This window comes from Monopterus albus, unplaced genomic scaffold (genome assembly GCF_001952655.1).
Source record: "Monopterus albus unplaced genomic scaffold, M_albus_1.0 scaffold104.1, whole genome shotgun sequence".
Classification (NCBI taxonomy): Eukaryota; Metazoa; Chordata; class Actinopteri; order Synbranchiformes; family Synbranchidae; genus Monopterus; species Monopterus albus.
This window is the reverse complement of record NW_018127984.1, coordinates 361,193-382,594: the sequence shown is the minus strand read 5'-3', so window position 1 is coordinate 382,594 and position 21,402 is coordinate 361,193. Positions and strand designations below refer to the sequence as shown.

General features: G+C 40.2%; 5 protein-coding genes across 9 annotated transcripts in view; 2 read left to right on the top strand and 3 right to left on the bottom strand.

Moving 5' to 3' along the window:
• The window catches only part of majin (membrane anchored junction protein), a 7,237-nt gene extending 4,654 nt beyond the window's left edge, over positions 1–2,583 (top strand). For both annotated transcript variants that reach the window (XM_020610167.1, XM_020610165.1), the window contains exons 9-10: positions 1,065–1,252; positions 2,127–2,583. In XM_020610167.1, the coding sequence (XP_020465823.1) occupies positions 1,065–1,252; positions 2,127–2,166 (228 nt within the window). In that variant the 3' untranslated portion in view covers positions 2,167–2,583. The remainder of the gene's footprint in view (positions 1–1,064; positions 1,253–2,126) is intronic.
• The window catches only part of LOC109965829 (uncharacterized oxidoreductase Mvan_2161), a 19,451-nt gene extending 7,820 nt beyond the window's left edge, over positions 1–11,631 (bottom strand). The window contains exon 1 of the mRNA XM_020610160.1: positions 11,555–11,631. The gene's annotated coding sequence lies outside the window, so the exon portion shown is untranslated. The remainder of the gene's footprint in view (positions 1–11,554) is intronic.
• On the top strand, positions 6,875–8,057 carry gpha2 (glycoprotein hormone subunit alpha 2). Its single transcript, XM_020610154.1, has 3 exons — positions 6,875–6,904; positions 7,317–7,514; positions 7,616–8,057. The coding sequence occupies exons 1-3, from the start codon at positions 6,875–6,877 to the stop codon at positions 7,718–7,720; spliced, it is 333 nt and encodes a 110-aa protein (XP_020465810.1). The 3' UTR covers positions 7,721–8,057.
• On the bottom strand, positions 8,978–11,631 carry LOC109965831 (glycoprotein hormone beta-5-like). 3 transcript variants are annotated; one of them, XM_020610168.1, is made up of 4 exons: positions 11,555–11,631; positions 10,753–10,879; positions 9,810–10,011; positions 8,978–9,449 (listed from the first exon to the last, which is right to left on the bottom strand). In XM_020610168.1, exons 3-4 carry the CDS (start codon positions 10,008–10,010, stop codon positions 9,261–9,263), a joined length of 390 nt encoding a protein of 129 aa, XP_020465824.1. In that variant the 5' UTR covers position 10,011; positions 10,753–10,879; positions 11,555–11,631; the 3' UTR covers positions 8,978–9,260. The 3 variants fall into 3 exon arrangements, with proteins under 3 accessions (XP_020465824.1, XP_020465825.1, XP_020465826.1); XM_020610169.1 differs by having other exon boundaries at positions 10,753–10,837; positions 11,555–11,607; XM_020610170.1 differs by lacking the exon at positions 11,555–11,631 and having other exon boundaries at positions 9,810–9,955; positions 10,753–10,765.
• A 5,408-nt stretch (positions 11,632–17,039) lies between these two features.
• Positions 17,040–21,402, bottom strand: part of ppp2r5b (protein phosphatase 2, regulatory subunit B', beta) — a 39,205-nt gene continuing 34,842 nt past the window's right edge. Inside the window, exons 8-13 of one of the 2 annotated variants that reach the window (XM_020610147.1) lie at positions 21,253–21,306; positions 20,515–20,565; positions 20,167–20,286; positions 19,841–19,968; positions 18,564–18,665; positions 17,040–17,429 (exon numbers count right to left, since the gene is read on the bottom strand). In XM_020610147.1, coding sequence (XP_020465803.1) covers positions 17,201–17,429; positions 18,564–18,665; positions 19,841–19,968; positions 20,167–20,286; positions 20,515–20,565; positions 21,253–21,306 — 684 coding nt within the window. In that variant the 3' untranslated portion in view covers positions 17,040–17,200. Of the gene's footprint in view, positions 17,474–18,563; positions 18,666–19,840; positions 19,969–20,166; positions 20,287–20,514; positions 20,566–21,252; positions 21,307–21,402 lie in introns of both variants that reach the window. The other variant, XM_020610149.1, reaches the window with a different exon arrangement.

Below are 21,402 nucleotides of genomic sequence, written 5' to 3'. Positions count from 1 at the left end.
TAATTGAATCCAACAATTCATCTTCCAGTTTTAGTCTTACAACACCATTTCATTTCCTCTTTAGTACATACAGTACATGAACACACTCACTTGTAGCATCTCTGGCTGTATGGCAGCCCCAGGCTAACATTAGCGCAGACAGGTAGGATAACAAGTGTGATTAAGGTTAATAATAGCATTACATTAGACACAGGGTGTACAGGTTTCTGTGTAACCCTGTGCATGTTAGAGTGTGTGTGTTTCTGGTGATGTGCTTCAGTTTGATTAGCAACAAAGTCCCAAAATTACCCTCCAATCGCTCCCATCTCATCCATGCCTCTTGATCTTATCTGATCTCACCTCATCTTCACACTCGTCCACTCTTTTTTCCACACTTCTTCCATGTCTTGCTTTGCTTTCCCTCCCACATTAGTTTCAAGTGGAAAAAATGATTTCAACTAATTATGTCGCCCATTGAGTTATTTATTTTCTTAACACTGAGAAGGAAGTGCAGTGCAAGTCTACAAAGCTTTAACAAGGATTAAATCTGAACACTGTGATGACATCACAGTGATCTTTAAGGTATCTTAATCTTGCACAAGTGAAGAATAGTATACATTTTTATAAATTTATTCCAATTTACAGTCATAACAGCAGCAGATTTACCACTCACAATAATGTTTTAACTTCAGACAAATAATTATACTGATGTAGTTAAGTAATCAAATACTAACTCTTTGCTTTTAACATACTGTACGCAGTGAGCTAGTTAGCTAAGCATGCTAACATAAGATTTAATATATTGTTTAATTAATTTAATTTACCCTGCTGTCCTTTTGGTTTTAGAAAGACAAAACCGACACAATTCCCCAGACTTATGTCACTCTCATACAACCCCATGAACGCTGCTTCAATATGTGGAGAAACCCAAAGCTACAGTAGTTACAGCTGCAGAGATTGAACAATTGCTATTTGTTGTGAGGGGTTAGCAAACAGTCAGTTCAATAAAATCTGTTATTGGAAAAAAGTTTATATTCTGCAGTCGTTTCACTATGATTTTAATTTCTTCTAATCCTCTCCCACAGAAAAGGATCCACAGGTTTAACAAACCCAATCTGCATTCAGGTGTCAGAGACAGTGAGAGTCCAGGTAAAGTGCACCCTGGCACAACATGGGATGGAGAAGAAGAAGAGGAGGGTGGTGAGGAAGGAGAAGATGTAGACTCGGCCCCTGGGATACCTGTGAGGCCAGGGATTCTGACTCGACTGGCCAGGTTGGTATAACAGCACAGTGAACAGGTTCACCTTCAACTCGAGCAGAAGGAGAGTGGCAACATCTCTATTGACGCTATACTCTTACAGTAATGGTGGATTATGGGAACATCAAATTGTTCCAGACATTAGGAGCAGCACCATAGAGTTCCAATGACTTGGCTGCTATCTTCCAAAATAAGAAGTTGAAATTAGTAGCCTAATTATACTTGTGACATTTTAAGTTAGCATTGTGTCAAAACACGTTTTACAATCTTTGTGATCATCCCTCTCAAATATTGTCACTTTAATAGATTACCTAAGGTACCTACTGTAGCTAATTAGCTGTATTAGCTGAGCTATCTACAACAACAGTAGAGAGATTTCATTAATAAGGCTGTGCAAGTTATAAGTAATGTTAGTAATTTATTGATAAATCCCACTGTTCCCTACAGAAAACAATGGATCTGAATCAGCTGTTTGGAACTATTTGAAACTACATGAGTCATGTAATTAATTTTTTTCTTTGTAGAGCTGAGTGACTTTTACACCCACAACAGAAACAAAGGTGGATGAGTGCTGCAGATCAGCATGAAAAAAAGTTGTCAAAGATTAAAATGAATTTTGGAAATCCAGCTATTACACACACAGACATGATCCTGCGGAGTGTCTGAGATAAGCGGAAATCCTAGATGTCCTTAGGCAAAAAAAAGGCTGATAAATGTAAATCCACATTGAAGAATCCTGCCAAACAATCTTACTAATGTAATCTTTACAGTAACAGTGAAGTACAGTAGGAGAAGCCTTACGGGTTCAGACTAAGGAGCCTAACGTTACATTAACCATGCGTGTTGACTAGGACGGGCTTTAAAAGTCTTTCTCTCCCTCCCTCTGCAGCCATATCTTCCCTTTCTCCCTGTTCTTCCGAGACCACTGAGAAACGGGTGGGTCTTACTGGTTCCAGCAGTGGAGCCTCACTGGGGTTTATTCTACTCCGAGCACAAAAATGTTTTGATTTCTTCATGAACAAAATTCAGTAGATTTGTTAGTTTCCTTCATCTTCCATTGACTACTTGTTTCTACTGTTAGTGTCAATAGTTTTCTGTTTACCAGAGATTGTTCTCTTACTGTTCATGTTAGATTTTGTATTGTATTGATTAGTTATAAAATGTTAACTATTGCTACAGTTTATTTGATACCTTTTGTTCACCAGAATGTAGTGTAGTGTATTGTTTATTACACTGAACTGGGTTTATAACCTTTAATATGCTGGCACTGACAGGAAGTCATATACTGTAGTTTATTAGTTGTCTATTGTATTAAAAGGACTGAATTTGTGCAAATACTTTGCCTCACTTCCTTATTGTGACTCCTTGCTTCTCTGACCATTTCTGCACTAGTAGTATAATCACTCTGCACTTGTTTCTGCTCTAATGATGTTACTAAATTATTTTTAAAGCAGTTTATCAAATTATTATGTAAAAGGTACAGTCAAGTCTTTCCTCAGTGCACAGACTATCCAATGAGCACACAATAACACAGTCCAAGACCTCATGGTAAAGGGACCTATACTTTAGAACTGATGCAACAAGCCACCATACAACCACTCACACAGTGATGGGAAAGGATGGCCACCAGGAGCAATTTAGAGTTCAGTGTTTTGCCAGAGGACACTTTGGCAACGGTTATACAACAACGGTCCAATGAAAACGGAAAAGTTTTTTCTTTGGCTTCTTTGGCGACAACGCTTTTAAAGCAATCTGTGTTTACACAGCTCCAGAAAAACGATGTAGTGCGCCTGCCAGGCCAGTAGTTGGCAGTGTCATTTTGTGAGGAGACATCACATGCCTGTGCACAAACCTTGCATGCATACTGTTACACTGTGATGGTGTTACAAAACTTTTCCACTCTGGAATTTAATTTCAAACCTTTGCATTTTCATATCCCGGAAACTCCATTGCCATCTAAACAAAAAGCCAAAACAGCGAAACATTTTTGTGTTAGAGTGAAACCGTTTCTGTGTCACCTTTGATATGTGGCCTGGAGAAGCCGGGGATCAAACCACCATCCCACCAGTTAGGACACGACCCGCTGTGCCTCCTTAGCCACCCCAGTAATTATTCTGGCTGTACACAATGCTGGCTCCTTCTTCCACTCCTCAGTGTGTGTGTGTTTATATGGGTGAACTGGACTAAAACATCATCTTAGAAACAGGAAAACTTTGTCTAATCCTCTCCTTATATTGTCATAGAACCCAAAATAACACACATAATTAATCTTACACTCACATTTACTTACACACTTTGACACATACTCTATCCTGTTAGACATAGTGATACACACACACACAGCACTAACATAATCGTCGCACATAATCGAGCCATCTCTAAGGCACACTCATACATCATCTACTTTTATTCACACACCGAGATTAAAATAATAGGGCAAAAGTGGAAGTGGACATATTAATGATACTATAGTGGTTCAAGCCGCCATGGTTTCCATGGCAGCCGAGCACAATGGGGCCGCTGAGCGATAAACATCATTCACCTCGCTGAGTCACACTGGAGTAATGTGTGTGTGAGAGTCTCCAACGGAACCAGGTTCATTCATATGACTCCCTCCTCCTGTGACCATGTGCACAACTCACAATCAACACACTAACAGTTTGGTCTGTTTGTGTGTGTATGTGTAGGTGGGAGGTTCAAGTGATGATGTCACATGTTTTCCATTGACAAAGGTGGACTGGGAACGTTTGGGGTTGATGGGCCATAAGGTGATCTCAGTGTTTTTCTTAGTGTGTGTGTGAGTGTGTGTGTGTGTGTGTGTGAGAATGAGAGTGCATCACTGGCCCATCCAGCATCTGTGCTGCATTAATAACACAGCGAACACTGCAACCTGTTCTAACATCACCTGCAATCATACAAATCCTGTGACTAAAAATGCTAGCATGAGCCTTATATCATCAGCTGATCGACTCTTCAAATCTAGTTATTTATTCACCATGGCACTACAACAGCTTACCCTCCCCTCAGATTACTGAGCCACTGATCCAGCTAGTAAGACTCTTGTCCCTTCAAGATGAAACACAGTTTCAGCAGAGAACCACCAAAAGAGAACAAAGGAAACCTATATTGGGTCTTTAGCATTAAATATCAATGGTCTGATGTGACAGTTTGTGACTTTTGTTACATGTCACCGAAGCTTCCAGATACTACAGCAAAAAAAATAATTTGAAGAGGGTGGTTGTTAAAACAAAGGAGAAGAGAAGCAGAGCCAGGCGTTACCCTAATATGCCCACAATGTGCCACACACACAGAGCCGACCCAAACCCACAATATCTTCTGAACATGCCTTGCCCTTCCTCCTGCACCCACAAATGGAAAACCCAGACACTGTGTGTGTGTGTGTGTAGTCTCACTTGTAATGTTGTCGACTGGCAGCTGAGGCCTAAACTATTAGAATTATTTTGTGACTTTGCGCACACGGATGCATACATGTGTGCTTTTATGCGATTATGCGTGTGCGTCTCCATGTGTATTTGTGTGAGGTAAAGCAGTGTGTGTTCTGACCACTGTAGCAGTGTATTGATGGAAAACCTGTTTAGTTTTCCTCTGTGTCACAGCAGTGGTCCCCCTAAAGGTTTAAAACAGTATGAGGATGGGGAGGGTGGAGGGACACAGACGTCCACACACTCCATGAGAACGACATTTAAGAAAGAAGCTTGAGGTCATTTGTAGAGAATTTAACACTTTGCTGGGCAGGTAGAAGGAGCGGACAAGAAAGATAACAAGGGACTTGTAGAATAAAAGATTCAGACTCAGCTCTCTAACCGTGGGCGTGCCTTCGCTCTTACCTGTTACTTATATCCCTGCATGAGGCTCAGATTAGACACACACACATCTGTCAGTCGACACACCTGCCCTGTATTCTCTGCTCTACAGCTTCAGGTAAGACCCAGCTCAATTTTACACCCGAAGTTAGTGCATTTTTCTACATGATGGTGGACAAGACCTTAAAATCCTCAGTCTTGTCTGTCCTTCTTTGCATTTAAAAATTTGTACAAGTCAGATTAAGTTGAAATATAATTTTGGGGAAAATACAAGTTTGAACTCCTCTGCCTTCCCAATATTTCTGTGCATTCTAAGTCTACAGAGTTTTGCACGCAGCTTTATTATCTGGTACAACAATAGAGTGATCATAATAAAATGTTTCAGTGTGTAAAGAAAGTTTTTTAATTTTCTGGCAGGGTATTTTAAAATGCTTCCCAACTCAGCTGAAAGCTTATATCTTTAGTAAAATGAAGCTTTATTAGTCTGATTTACTCCTAAATACTATATCAAAATATGATTTAAAAAAAATCTGGCACGACAAACTGTACGTATTCTGAGTCTCTGTAGTTTTCTCTGTCGGTAAAGCTGTATATGTTTAATCTTAACATATATAATAGACAAAGAGTGTTAAAAATGACACTGTACACGCAATATTTAATATTAAGCAGAATTACAGGTTCCAGGTTCTTGAACATGCAAAAAGGCAGATTCATTATTGTACAAGTATTCTATAAAATAAAATGGCCTGCTGGCAACTTCCAGGTCAGTACAACAGACCTGAAGTGTTCACACCTAAGTTAAATGTAGCAGAATAAAGAATAATTTGGGTGCATTACATAATATTTTCAGCGGTCACTTTCCAAATATATAAACTTAGGAATTAAAAGTAATGTTCATACTTGGTTTTTTTTTAGCAAAAGTGCCTGACTTTTAAGATGTGGAAACCCCACATAAGAGGACAAAGCCGGTCGGCTCCCCTGCCTGACCAGCAGACACGGGGTTAATAACTTCACACACACACACAATCCTGACCCATTAATTTGTTCATACCAGCAGCATTAATGGCATCCCCAGGGCCCCTCTCCCATCATTACAATGGTGGTGAGTCCCAGTGCTCCCATCAGAGGCTAATCAAGCTAGAAAGAGGTGCCATTTTAGAGGACAAGGGGCAGGATCACCAAATTCCCAGGAAAGCATGACATTATTGTTTACACAAGTGCTGGAGTGTGTGTGAGAGGGGGACACAAGTATTGCAGTCATGGACATTCACTTTATATTATACATGCATGTGTGCACGTGTTCAGGCTTACGCGGATTAATGTGGAAAACAAATGCACAGAATATCATTCACCTTTTCTGTATTTTAACAAAAGACATATAAATATATGAGACTGCTGTCATGTGTGCAGATGCATGTACGAGTCAGGGTGAGTTAGCTCATGTCAGCAGGATTGAAGAGATAGTGTCTTGATTTAATTCACCTTAGTTGTTACTCAACTGAGTGACACACAGGCAGATGTGGATGATGGGAAATCACCTTTGGCTCAGGGTGATGTTTTCATTGGAGGGGTAAGAGTAGCAGCAAAAGGCCACCATTTTGATTTTTTTTGAAAGTTGGAATTAATCTTGCTTAAAAGCTTTTCTGTGAGATTTTCTGGCATCTTCCAGTGATGTCTTACAAACTATGGTGCTCTGTTTGGACCCTCCAGGTTGCCGTCCTGATGTCACCGTGCTTCACCTCACATCTCTGCCTGCTGGCACTACCAGCGATGTCACTCCTGCTGCTCTTCTTTCCTCCTGGTTGGAGCTATGATGGCCTCACCCCGGGCTGTCACCTATATCGTGAGTTTTACATTTTAATATCTCCAAAAACTCACACTCCTACTCACGGTGGACACAAAATATGGCAAGAAACAGCAGGGTTTCTGGGAAATGCGGTTTTAAAAACAAATGTTTCAAAATTTACCCTACTTGACCAATAACCTTGACTATCAATCTTAAGTGTCTGACGTTTACAGCTAAATATCAGAGTAATTTTAACAATCATATTCTGATTTTCAATTAAAGTTGCTCTACCAAGCATGTTTTCAGCCTCGTTTTGGGTCTGTCCAGTCAAACTGACTACTCACTGTCCAAAAAACATTACTTATAGCCTTTGCTAAGTGGCTGGTGGGGCCAATTGTGATATTAAGGTGTAAAACCTTAGTTAATACACCTTTGAACACTGCATTCCACACAATGACATGCTCTCCCTCCTCCACCTCTAGCCTTCAACGTGACCATCCGCAGTGACCGTCGTGGCACGTGTAAAGGCACCCAACTGGTCCATGCCTGCGTAGGCTACTGTGAGTCAAGTGCCTTCCCATCCAGATACTCAGTGCTGTTGGCCTCCAACTTCACCCACAACATCACCTCTGCTTCACGGTGCTGCACCATCAGCAAGGATACCAAGGTGAGAAGAGGGAGATCAGGGAGGTGTTAGGAGCTACTGTATCATGTGTTTAACATTCGGCTTTCACAATCGTTCATATCATGTGGTTTGTCTTCCCTCAGGTCAAAGTGCGCCTGGACTGCCCTCAAGGTCGTCACCATGACGAAATAGAGCTCCTGACAGCCGAGGCGTGTCGCTGTGACATGTGCCGCATGTCCCGCTACTAACACATCCTGACAGCATGCTGCAAACGATGTGTTCAAGGGACCAGAATCAAATTCCAGTTTAGTCAGTTAAGCAGAAGTTGAGTAATGCACCAGAAACTATCCTTTTTTCTATCTCTGTTGATTTATGAACGAAGAAAATCCATTTTAACTTACAGTATTTAAAAACTGTCTTTTAACCATGTTACTGTCAAAACCTGGGTTTTCTCCATTTGAATGATGGTAAGGTTGACAAAAATAGCAAAACTGGGAAGCTCTCTGTAGAAGTAACAGACCATGAGGCCCAGAAATGTTCAACTAAGTGAAAATCATTAAAGCAGACTAAGACCTGCACTGGATCTGTTGCCCAGTACTTTTGTATGCGCATAAATGTCTGTGCTTGTGTAAAAATCAACAAAACTTGATTTAACACATTTGTGTTAAAGGCAGCATAAATCATTTTGTCACACAAACTGAACCTTTTGATATTTTTGCTTTGAGACTTGGCAAACATGACTTTGTAAGCAGCTAAAATAAAATCAAGTTTAGTGAGAAACAGGAAGTGCAAGTAGACAGAGAAACCAGGATTAAAGTCAAGCTCAAATTTCACCTCACTTTCATGAAATATGCCAAATTACCATTATATTGTATTTAAGACATTTCATCTCTCAATTGACAAAAAAAGTCAAAATATTGTCAGCATTTGGAATCAACCTAAATAGGCTTCATTCATTGCAATAACCAGTAAACCAAGACGAGACACTAAAGAATGTACAAGACCTATTTATGACTTTGAAATAAAAGACATTTTGTAAATAATATCTATTAAAGAATCCAAGGATTTTGTCAAAGAAAGCACTATATAGTTTGTGATGAGACTGTAGTTCAATAAATTTCTATTCCCCAACTGTAAAGTGGTTTATGTGGACACACACAACCTTGTTTCCATCATTTAAGAGGACAATGCATCGGGGTACATTGATTCCCTCTTGACATATCATAACCTTGACTCTACAGTCATTTACATTGTATGGACTTGAACTTTGACTCCAAAATGGAGGCGAATCCCCACAAGGTGACTGATCTATATTGTTGGTGAGGGACTTTTGAGTAGCATTATGTCACAGTTATTACATTTTTACAGTCTACTACAAATCAATGAAGCTGTGTGTGTGTGTGAGAGAATCAACATCTGATAGACAACAGCATGGCGAGATTAACCCTTTGGAGACTGTGTGCTGGTATAACTTTATCTGTGTTGTACTGAACATCATGACAAAGAATCACAAAATTCTTATTCTGAAATGTATGACTTGCTCTGTTTATTTATTTCTCATTTCTTACACACACATACATCCACACAGTCTTCAGTCGTCATATTTTAGGTTACTAGATGTCAAGTATCAGGGATTTTCTGCTGTTAATCTCTTGCTATCATTTTTTTGCTAGAAGTGCAACAAAGTGTGGCACTTACTCAGATGTCTTGATTTCATACTTTTTAACAGTATTGTTCATATCTGTAGGACTTGGCAATACTGTGTGCTGAAAGTGGTGTTGTGCACCCTCAGAAGGTTTCACACTCGGTATCCTGTGTGGAGCAGACAGCGCAGTGGCAGTGCAGAGCCACGGGATAGTGGTAGAGGGGGGAGATGTCGGGCTGGCAGCCCGGCAGCCGGGCAGTCATGTAGCGGGTGTGGTTGTAGGTGCACACATGGTGATGTCGCTGGATGTAGGGGCCATCTGGCACTGGTTTCTGCAGGGGTCACACACACAGATGGAACATTGGTTGACATTTCACTGTATCTTATTTTACGTTTACTAACAAAAACTTATTGTGAGAGTATGCAACAGAGTTTCTGATATTTCTGGGGTCAATACACAAAGTCTATGGCTGAGCTACACTCCTGAGTAAATACAATAAAATTAAAATATTATTTCTTATGACAATGACATATGGTCAAAGCTGAGAATGAGTCACTGGCTTTCTTATGGTTTGGGCTGAGCCCTGGGTCATTGTTCATTCATTTGATGTTTCACAATGCCAGTATTATGGAAGCTTACAGGCACTGAAGTTCTGCCGCTTTGACATTGTGAGTCTGTGTATGAATGTTACCTCCCAGGTGTGGCAGCGCCCCCAGCAGGCTTCTGTGGTGATACGCAGTCCCTTGCAGCCCGGCTTCTGGGCCACAAAGGTGAACTCTCGCACAGTGCAGCCTCGGAAACTGTGGAGTGCAGGCGTCATGGTAACACACACCACAGCTGCCCCAGCAACCAGGAGGAGGAGAAAAGACAGGGCCAGAGAGTGGACATGCATGCTGTGTATGATGAAATAATAAAGGTAGATGGTTAAGTTGAGTAACTTTGTTAGGAGAATATTAATATTGAAGTTTTTTTGTCCTTTATCTAACAGCTAGAAATGACCTGCCTGGAGGTGATACAGTTTACCATTAAGGAAAGAAACAAATAGCTTACTGAGTAAAACCAGTTAGTTATCACCAGTGAGTTACTGGGTCTTAAAGTAACTCAATAACCAAATGCCAATATTTTACATCTATAGGAGGAGTAACTACAATATTGTGTGATATTCAGCATCACTCTCTCCAGTGTCTTTTATAGCTACTGCAGCCAGTAGCACCACTATAAAAATATTTTATTTGGCAGTTTAATAGAGTAAAAATATATACTTCCAAAGCAAAAACTAAATAAATGTATAAATAAATATCCTAAATCCTTTCAAATGACAATCTGATATTGGAGCGATATAAATTCACTTATCATACTTGCATCAAAATCAGTAATTTCTCTAACGGAAATGGCAGTTTCATTATTCTGCACTGGATTACTCAAGCAATCCACTTATACTATGCTGAAATAAGTGGATTTATCTCAATTCTGACTGCAGTACAATGACTCCAGGCTATGAAATGACACTAACTGTGGTGTAAAATAAACTACCAACACGATTATGTATACCTTAATAGCAATTAAAAGTTTCTTTAGTAAAATTATAATACTTCTAAATTATTGAACAGATGTTTAAAAAAATTCCACCTCACCTTTTCAGCTGAAGATCTTGTAGAGGTTTGAGTTGCTGGAGTCCTGTGTCTCTCTGTTACAACCAGTGAATGGAACCGATCTGTCCTTGTTGTTGTTTTTAGAAGGACGTTAGGGCGAACGGACACTCTGACATCATAGCAATTACAATGAAATACCATTAGAGACCCCAAGCCAGAAATAATGGAGACTCCCTGGAAAAAACTGATGTTTGTCTGTTTTTTTAACCTCAGCCTGTATCTCTATGTACGAGTGTGTGTGAGGAAGTGTGTGTGCAGTTCTTTATCCAACTTTGGTCTCAGTGACGTGAGGAGGTTCAGTTCTGACAAACTGGTAGCACGAATACCAAGTAAAGAGCTTTATAGCCTAACTGGACAATTTAAAACCTTTGAAACCATAACCACGTTAGATAAACATTACATCGACTAAAACCGTTAAAAGTCAGATACTCATTAGTGTAATTGTCTCTTCTGATGTTACATGGACACTTTTGTTCTTAAGGTTTCATACCAAACCACTATTCTTGCGTGTTTTAGCCTAATTCTCACCTGTGGGCTATTTAACATCACAGCTAACCCCTTTGGAAACTGTCCTGTTTTAGATTTTTGGGCATATTTTGTTACCAACCAAGGCACCATTGTTTGTCATTCACTGTTGCGTCATAACGCAGTGAAATATTCTGATGTTAACTGAGATTGTGATGACACAGCTGAAGCAAGTTTCACTTGTTGCTAATTGATTTGACACCATATGGGAATGAACTGAAATAAAAAAAAGAAAAACAAAAACTATAGCAGTACTTACCCATGTGTAGGAGTTACCCAGAACTGTCCCACCCATAGGACACATCCTTATTTTCATGGCTGTACCGTGGTCTTCACCTAAACACACCAAAAGAAAACTCTGTCTCACAATCTCAGCTATTTGAGGTATTTTAGGGTCTTTAGCTGTTTATCATTTTTGCAATATAACACACACAATAGAGCAGTGGCTCCCTACCTTTCTCTGTTTTTTGTAGCCAAATGTGTATCCAAGTGGTCAAAGCTGGACTTTAATTCCAATGAACAAAATGCATCCAAGCACTGGTTCCACAAACACACAGTCAGACAGAAGTAGTACAAAAGCTGGAGTATTTCTGTTTGTGATTTTCTTCTTTTCTTCCTCCTTATTCTCCACAAACCAATGATTAAGGTGCATACTGCCACCTGCTGCATCGGAGTGTGTAGCATCACTACATTAAATTACCTGAATCCTTGCTGTGTATCCGATGATGAACATGCAAACTCCACATAGAAAGGCACCAGTCGGCCACAAGGCGCAATTTTCTTGTTATAAGGTGACAGTGCTACCCCATTGCATCACTGAGTGGCCCACCATATGATGTTGATATTGATAATATGCTAACAAAGGGTTGAATATTTACACATCCAGCAGAAATGGATGTCCTGTTTCTGGCCCCCTGACAACTGTAAATCCAACACTCATGCTTATTTTAGCTGTGTTTGGGTATCAGGCTCCTAAGCTGACAAATGATTTACTTGGGATCACCAGCTAGTGTCCAACTTTGCCCGTCTTGTGGATTGCTGCTGGGCAGGCAGTGTACAATAGGCTTATCAGAGCTTCTTTTGCTAACAAAAGCTGCCTGGCTGTGACAGAAATGAGGCTGGATAACAGTGCACTTTGTGGGCCAGAAAACCAAAACAAGAAGCAACAAGAGGCTAAATAGCTCTGTATCAATAAAAGGAACTGCAGAATGCCAGTTCTCTGCAGCTCTTCATGACAAGTGACAAAGGGCATTACAAAAAGTCCTTTGACCAGCCGTTGAAATAAAAACATTGCTTAGTGCAGCTTTAATTTACGCACACCATGACTGTACTGTAGATCAAGTATCAGTGAGAGAAACTGGAGTTATATCCAAGTGCAGAGGCAACAGAGGTGACAAAAACAACACAGACTCCCAGAGTGTTTTCTCAAAGTGAAGTTTCATTTTTAGCACATAGGTTTTTTTCTCCATTCTACACCCCCCTGTAATGGTACATACAGTAGTAAGCCTCTCTACATTCTCCCCATCCACCCCCCAACACCGTTGTCTTGGTCCCCAAAATATACATCTTTTTCTTCTGCATCATCTTTATCATCTCCTCTAAGACTCTTTTTCAACACAACAAACACAGACCATTGCGCAGACAGTGCAAATCTAGAAATTCTGTGAAATTGCTACGTAATGCGGTTGTAGATTTCGGTAACATATTCTCATTCCCTTACTGTTGCTCTGACTTATTGCCATTCTATCGTGTCTAACTCTGTGTCCTGTCTTTCCTCTGTCTTTCTCCTCCTCTGTTTTAAAAAAAAAAAGTATCTTCACCAGTTGCTTTCATCAAACCTATTCATCTCCTGTGATTTAAAGCATCCGTTTAAATTTAGCCACATGAACATGGCGACGATAAAAGAAGCCGATGTTTGATGGCGGTCTACCACTCTCTCTTCCTGTTCTGGAGTATTTCTAGAATGGACGATAGGATTGTAGAATTGAAGAATATTATTGATCTATACCAGTGAGTGAGAATTCTAGCATAGTGGGAGCTGGGTGTCTGTTTTCCCCAAGTCAGCTGATTGATTGACAATAACAATCAAATGCATTTGTGAATAAGCTAGAAAAACATAAATATGTTTTTCTGACACCTAGGTCAGGTTTGGTCTCCTCTCAGTTCTTTCTCAGTTGTGTTTTTGAGTGTTACGTGCCTGAATCAAAACAACATTTGAAATCCAACCAAATGGAAGATTTTTTTTTAATTTTACCTGATGGCGTCTGCAGACGCAGGTTTTGAGGTGTTCAACAGTATGAGGCAGATCTATTAGTGCATATTCTGTGGCTGTCACGGATTAACATATATTTGTGAGTGTTAGGTCTACGTTCCTGGCATATACAGAAACAGGAGGAAAATGAATATACAGCACTGTAGTACTTAAGAAAGGCATATGTCAGAGGTTCCCAACCTGGGGGTTGGGACCCCACAAGGGGGCCTAAGATAAATTTGAGAAGTCACAAGTTAATTACAAGGCTATCAAAACAATTTTCCTCATTTTGCTCAATTCTTTGCTTATTTTGTTAACTGTGTATTTCTTACCACCTCAGGCTTCAGGAAAACCTATCAATGACACAAACTAAGAAGTAAAAGTCTTTCTTTGGTTGAACTGAGCAGGCAAGAATCTAACACAGGGAGCTATTAGTTTCAAAGGGTCACAAGTCAAAAGGTTGGGAACCACTAACACATTTATTGCTAACAGTGTGTCTTGTCTTTATTCTAGGTCCAATTTGTAGCTTTACCCAGAGCCTTCAACCATATCTTTCACCATCCACAGGACTATACTCAGCTGTCATACATTTCAAACACCTGTTATCACACAATCGAAGCGTCATACTTAGGACATGTGACTGTAAGGTGTGGAAAAAACAAGTTCAAGAACCTTGTGTAAAGTTTTTTGTTTAGGTTAAAATATTGTTGCCAAGCTCAACAGTGAACTGTCATCCTCAACTTTAAATATATGTAGTTTGACTGTGCGCATTTTGGAAGTTGCAACCTGAATGTTTGATCTGCAAAAGAAGCGTACTGCAAAGCATTTGAGAGTAACGACCTGTTTTGTACAGTGATGTCAATGGCAGCTTTGGCGTGACTGCAGCCTGAAAGCATTAGACCAAGTGTGCCAAACTCAAACATAAACCAAGTCACTCATTCCATCATTTAACAGCTCACTAAACTTGCCAATCTGAGAGCTGCAAGACAAATGATTTCAAAACCTTGTTGACTCAGGCATGATTTGAAGTGAGTGTTTTGAAAAACTGCTGGTCTGAAGGGTTTCTGAACGTTTGGTTACGAAGCAGCCGACAGGTAGCTCTGCATCTCAAGCATCAAAAAAACAATCAGTTTGTTTCACGATACATTCGGACTCAAACCCTGCCCTTGAGAAAAGAGAGAGAGAGAGAAAAAAAGAAGCAGAGAGAGAATAGTTTCTCTTGTTCTCTTTCGCTCTGTCTACACATCTCCTGCTCACCAATTCACTCACTGGATACACACATTGCACACGCGCACACACACACACACACACACACACACATCCTGACCCTCAATCAAATAAGCTTACATTTCCTGATCAAATAGAAAATAAATAGCATCGGTATCAGTTTTCCACAAAATGAACAAGATCATACAAAAACCAAGAAAATAAACAACATAATTACAAAGAAAAATCATTTTCCATCAAATAAATTTACACAGAAAGTACCTTTAAGACAATGTAAATATCAAGGACACAATTGGAGTAAAAACAACAGCTGGAGGGAGAAGGGGGAAACATTTGAGTGTGACACTCCTTGTTTCACCCCCTAAAACACACAGATTATCCTGAAAGAATGAAAATATTGCTAAATATTTTTTCAGGTTTTTTTCACCCTCTCTATCGCATCACTCCATCATAAAGATCAGACAAGAATAAACTGATTTTTGTTGGTTAATACCAAAAAAAAAAAAAAGTTGTCATCGTCACTTTCGCCATCCAGCAGCATCAGGTCTGCTGAGCCTAAGGGAACCGACGCTCTGGGTTCAGAGGTGCCACTGGATTACTGTGTTTTTCTTTTGGTTTGAAATACTTGTGGTGCACTTCATTTATCCTCCAGCCACCTTTGTGCTGGGTGGGGCTTACTGGTCTTGGATTCATTTTTTGTTGTTTGCTGGGGGGTTATAAGCTTCAGTTTCATCAAATATGATCTACAGTAGGCACAATCGTTAAACTTTAAATTATTCCCAGAAAAAGTCTTAGTGTGTGCTGCAACACAAACATTAAAGGTACCCTGTGGAGTTCTTGACTATTAGTAGCACTGTGGGCTTGTGGGCAATGTGCCTGACATCATACCGCTGATTTCACTCTTTTTTGCTGATTGACAACTGGGGGCAACAACTTGCAAAGAAAAGCAGCAATACACCCACAAAGGCAGTGAAGAAGACATGAATATAAACAAGACAGTAGTTCGATATCTGAAAAATCTGCTTTGCAAATGTTTTATGAGTAAGAGAATTCATTCAATGCATTTGTCAGGTCTCAAGGGTGCAAAGCGTGTTATGGTGAGTAACACTGAATGTAAATATAAAGAAAACTCCACAGGGGAGCTTTAACAAAAACACACATTAATATTAAACACGGAATGTTATTGACTTTTTATGAAATATCCCTTTAAAGTCCACCCACTGCACCACAAACATCCAGAATAAAAGAAAAACAGCCCCCACCAATCCAGTTCATTCCTCCCCTCTTTAAAGGTCAGTTAAAGGGGAATTCCACTGAACTTCGGCATTCACATTACGGCCTCATACTGTTAACATGTGATGTGGCGGCCTCCCCCTTTATGGTGTCTGCTACACTATGTTTCTCCCATAACACACTACAGAAATATCCAGAGACATATGTATATATATATATATAAAAACATTATCATCATCATCAGTAGTACTTAGAGTAGAGTAGTAGTAGTAGAGTAACAAGTAAGAAGAAGGAACATTATTGTACTTTACAACATAATCATCTTCATCAGTGGCTATTTAACCTTGAGGGACTTTAGGCTCGTCCTTTGGTGGAACCCGACAGAATGGGAAACGAGTTAGCACCAGAACCAGAGATGTGACTGTATGCGAGTGTTTGTATTGAATATTCTAGTGAATCAGTCAATTTATGGCATGTAAGATTTGTGTGACCTGGGTACAGGCTCTGTACCGCAGTTCTGCCTTCATATTTACTGTAAATATGTTCCTGCATATATGTGTGTGTGTGTGTGTGTGTGTGTGTGTGTGTGTGTGTGTGTGTGTCTGTGTGAGGCAGGTTGTGGGTCTGGTCTGTGCCTTATGGGTTGTGGGACATTTGTGTGAAATTGCTTCCTTTATTTATTAATGTTTTGCACTATCCACACATGAAATACGCATCTCTGACCAAAATGATGAATATGAGGCCAAAGTGCAGACTCAGTGGATTAGATGTTAAGTTTAGACACAGGTTAAACTTGGAAAGTGTTGCACCAAAAAAGAGATTACATCTCTTACTCTGATTTGAAGCAAGCCAGCTACCAAATTTGGATACTGACCGGCAGTGTAATAAACCACAATGACAGTCTACACTTTTGGACAATATTTATCTTCTGATCTGTAGCATAATGTGTGTACAGCAAAAAAGTGAACCAGTTTCACACAACCCTGACAGGAAAAAGGTACATTCTTTACCTTGGATCACCATGTTTGTGTGCTTTTTTTTTTTTTTAAATAAAAAAGCTACCCTCTTGATGATACAAGATAAAAAAAAAACTGAGGATTTGTTATTGTACCTTTGTCTACATCTTTAACCATCAACTTCATGTCTTCTCCTCATCCCCAACCCCTCATTTATCCAAACTCTGTGGAGCGGCACCTAGGTGGTGCTCTCTCCAGCTCCACAGGAGACCCCACTGGGTTTGGGCTCAGGCTGGTCGGAGTGAGCCATCTGTGGGGAAGAAGGGTTTGGTGGGTCCCCCCTCTCGCCTCGCTCTTGGAGGTTGCGTTGGTTCCTGGCGGCCTCTGTGAGCATCTGCATCCGGCACTCCTGATACTCCTCCAGGCCTCGCCAGAGCTCTGCACGCTCCCTCTCTCGCTTCAGTTCCCTGGAGAGTCAGGTTGAAGGAAAGAAGAAAGGAAGACAAAAGGACTGAAAGGAGAGAGGGAACCCAATGAACAAGCTAATGGTACTCCCAGTGATTTAATACATTTAGCCAGTGATAAACATTTATTTATAGTTCATGCAAAACAGTTATAAATATGTTCTGAGTTTATCACACTACAGGAAAATGTGTTCTTAACCATCCAGCCCATTTTGAATGATTAAAATCACCGAGTACATGAATTAGGTTTCGAAATCCTGAAAAAAAAGCAGCATTCTCTTATCTGAAACATTGGTGGTCACACTTTTCATGCCCAATTTGTCCTAGTAGTGTTACTTTCAGGATGTAAATACTTCATCTACCACTGATCAACACCCCACCCCACAGTGCCACGGGGGCCAAATAACTTTACACTGTCAAAGAGATGACATTGTCTAGACATTTCTCCTCTTCACTCATGACTGCCTTCATATTATCCTTTATTATTTGCAATTGTATGTGCCTAATTAGTTGTTACTATACTAGTCCATACTGTTTCATGTCTCCCCATGAAGCTTGCAGGTTATAAAACTACAATGTAAGATACACTGGTTGTTCTTAAGTCAGAACTTCTCCATAGGCTCGGTGAAATCAGGGAACAAGAGTCTCTGGAGCACAGAAAACACCACCGATTACATGAAAGACATTGAGTGCCTGCAGCTGCATTATACCAGATGGACAGTGATAAATTTATGTGGGTATTTTTAGGTATCCGCCTGCCCAGAGGTGGGTATGTGTTGTATACCTGAGTGTGCATGCCACCATACCACTGCTGTAGAGAGACCAAAACCTGTGCTTTCACCGACAAATCAGGAAACGCACACTGTCACCAAAGATCCTGCACAGAAATACTGAGCAGATGGATAATGCTCTCCACTATCTTGAGTTCGAAACAGGGTAATGAATAAGTGGAATCATGATGTGATAACAATGACCTAAGTGATACATAAAAACAATGTGAAATATAAATGTGATAGAAAATGGAACAAAAACCATTTAGAGCATGACTCAAGAGCTTTCTATTTCTTCCTCTTGTTGTCACTGCTGTATCCAGTGACACAAATACACACAGGCACAAAGAGAGTGAGTCATACTCACTTCTGTTTCTCTACTTTGTAGGAGGCAGTGAGGTCATCAAACAGCTTGCTGTTCATCTCCATGAAGGTCTTCAGCACGTTATAGATCAGAGACACGATGGTCCTGAAGGGATGTAAATAGAATAGAATTAATCTGGCTGATTGTCTGTCCCATGGGACTGTGGGTCAGGAGACAGAGGTGAAAGGAAAAGTCCATGCTTTTTAGGGAGACTGACCAATTGGCAACTGAATGTGCTGCCTAAATAATAATACTTGAGTTATTCATGTGTCCATAAAAGGTTATTTCCAGTTTATACCATACTTTCTTTTGAAAAGGAAATAATCTACTGTATAGGTGGCATAGCAGTGCAGTGGTTAGTGCTGTCGTCTCACAGCAAGAAGGTTCTGGGTTCGAGCCTGGGCCGACTCAGGGCCTTTCTCCCTGTGCGGGTTCTCTCCGGGTGCTCCGGCTTCCACCCACAGTCCAAGGACATGTAGCTTAGGTTGACTGGCGACTGTGTGTGGTTATTTATCTACATGTCAGCCCTATGATAAGATAGTGGCCTGTCCAGGGTGTACCCCGCCTCTCGCCCAGTATCAGCTGGAATTTGCTCCAGTGCCCGCCACCAGGATAAGTGGTACAGATAATGGATGGAACAATGTACCGTATTTATTACTACACTACATTTACTCAAAAGCTTTAGTTACATGTTACTTTTCAGGTTTCACATACAAAACATGTGATCAGATACTTTGGTAGGGACATTCACACACACTGGAATGGAGTATTTCTGCATTGTAAAGGGTCTAAATACGTCATCCTTTGCCGAGTATTAACTTGAGTCCCAAGAATGAATGACCTAGAGGGCATGTGGATGATTTTATTGTCTGTGAGTAAAAATGTTTATTCATTGTCCCCCAGAATAGGCGCATGTTGCAAAGGGACCAAACTGCACAGGTTCAGTTCTGCTTTGAACACTCTGTAGCTGTGAGATGACTTTTTTTGGATGCTGCCTGTTGATCAACAGGCCACATTACTGACTCACTAAATTCTTTAACAGGCCTTCACAGTTTGTTGCTGTACCTTTTATTCCAATTGCAGCTCCCATTAAAACACTTTCTCTCCCTCTGAGGGGACAGAAGATGAACTGGGAGCATGTTTAAATGTAGGCATTTTCCATCCAAACAGTGAGGGGCTTCAAGGTTACGCCCAAATAGACTAGAAGTAAAAATCCCAACACTGCAATCTGTATGGAGTTAAAAACTATGTTCATTAGTGTGTGCTCATGTGTCACTGACTGGTTCCAGTGCTCCTTGGAGACTCTGTAGAGGGTGGTGAATACCAGGGGCAGGATGACTTGACAGTTCTCCTCTATCAGACTGAGGATGTATTCATTGTTCCAGAAGTAAAGAGCTCTCTCCGCTACCTAAAAAACACACACACAAGATTTGGCTTTCATTTTATCAGACTTCAGTTTGTCTCTTATCCAAATATCTAATGTTTCTGTTTTTTCCACAATCAGATTACAGTAATCACATGTATTTCGATCTCTACTCCCAAAACAGTTTGCTAGTTTGGGTGCAAGGGCCAATTTGTGTGCCTATTTTCTTTTCCATTATTCTACCTGGAAGTGAGGGCTGGAGATACAGGCTGCAATCAGCTTGAAGAGCGGCTCCTGAATGCGGATAAACTGAGATGGCTCAATCACATCCAGGATCTCTTCGATCTCCCCCAGGAACATCACCTGAATAGACAGACACACGTTTTTTATTACATGAAGAACAGAGAAGCACAAGGCTTTGAGAGCGAAATGAAACATGTTAACATGCTCTAAGCAACAACTGCTGAGGAAGATTTCTAACAAACAATTAAGGAATGAAAGAATCTTATCACTGAAGAAAATACTTAAGCTGATTTTGGTTGTTGACTAATAAAAGCAACACAAACTCTTTTTATTCACCAGCAGTCTCACCTCTTTCTGCGTACAGGTTTTTGGCCAGTACTTGAGCAGCCCTCTGATGATCTGCAGAGAAAATAGGAAACACATTCATATAAATAAACACGGCATCCATTAGCTCAGCAGGGTGGCTGGCCCGCATCCATCTGTACCATCTCCATTAACTCATATTCATACTCTGGCTAGTGCATCAATAAATGCTGTTAACTTTGTACTGCATCTTATTTTTTACTGTATTATGTTGATGAATGAAAAAAGTAGGTTATGGCAAATGTTCTGACAATTTTAGTTTATTTCTTGAGGCTTATGTTAATAGTTCTGTCCACCATTTCTATCAGTCATGATAACGCTGTACTTGCTAAAGTAAATGCTGAGATCTGAAATGTTTGTAATAATCCCTCACTGAACATTAAAACTGATTTCACTCCCTGGTTGAACTTCAACCAGGGAGTAGGTCCCAAAATTAAGAAGTTGTGACCACCGAAACCAAAATATGAGCTGAACGATGCTAAATTGCTCTGCAGAGGGATTTAGGTGGTGATTCTCAGAGCAACATCTTTCACATCAACATGATTATGCCGTACTTTGTTCATATAAAATAGTAAAGCTTAGTGCAGCTTTAAAACTTTTAAGAAACGTGTCTAGCAATTTTTACCATGTTCCTAGATCTCAGCAATTTGTATGGTAGATAATACTGAATAAACCAGAATCATTCTTTAAATACCTATATTCAGCTTATAAAACTGTCCTTACATATTCAGTGACGGTAGCATCTTTCTCCATGAACTGCACCACACAGTAGGCCAGCTGTAAGGACAGAGGACAGATAGTTAGAACACACACACAGTGTTTTCATTAATTGGGTTAACCCTAACCCTAACCCTTGGGGACTTTACATTGACT

What these genes read in the sequence shown, in the direction of transcription:
- gpha2 (XM_020610154.1), top strand. Translation starts at nt 6,875, where the DNA reads ATGGCCTCACCCCGGGCTGTCACCTATATC. An exon ending in CCCGGGCTGTCACCTATATC is followed by an intron (nt 6,905 to 7,316) that starts GTGAGTTTTACA and finishes CATGCTCTCCCT; the next exon opens with CCTCCACCTCTAGCCTTCAA. An exon ending in CCATCAGCAAGGATACCAAG is followed by an intron (nt 7,515 to 7,615) that starts GTGAGAAGAGGG and finishes GTCTTCCCTCAG; the next exon opens with GTCAAAGTGCGCCTGGACTG.
- LOC109965831 (XM_020610168.1), bottom strand. Translation starts at nt 10,010, where the DNA reads ATGCATGTCCACTCTCTGGCCCTGTCTTTTCTCCTCCTCCTGGTTGCT. An exon ending in GGCGCTGCCACACCTGGGAG is followed by an intron (nt 9,450 to 9,809) that starts GTAACATTCATA and finishes TGACCCCTGCAG; the next exon opens with AAACCAGTGCCAGATGGCCC.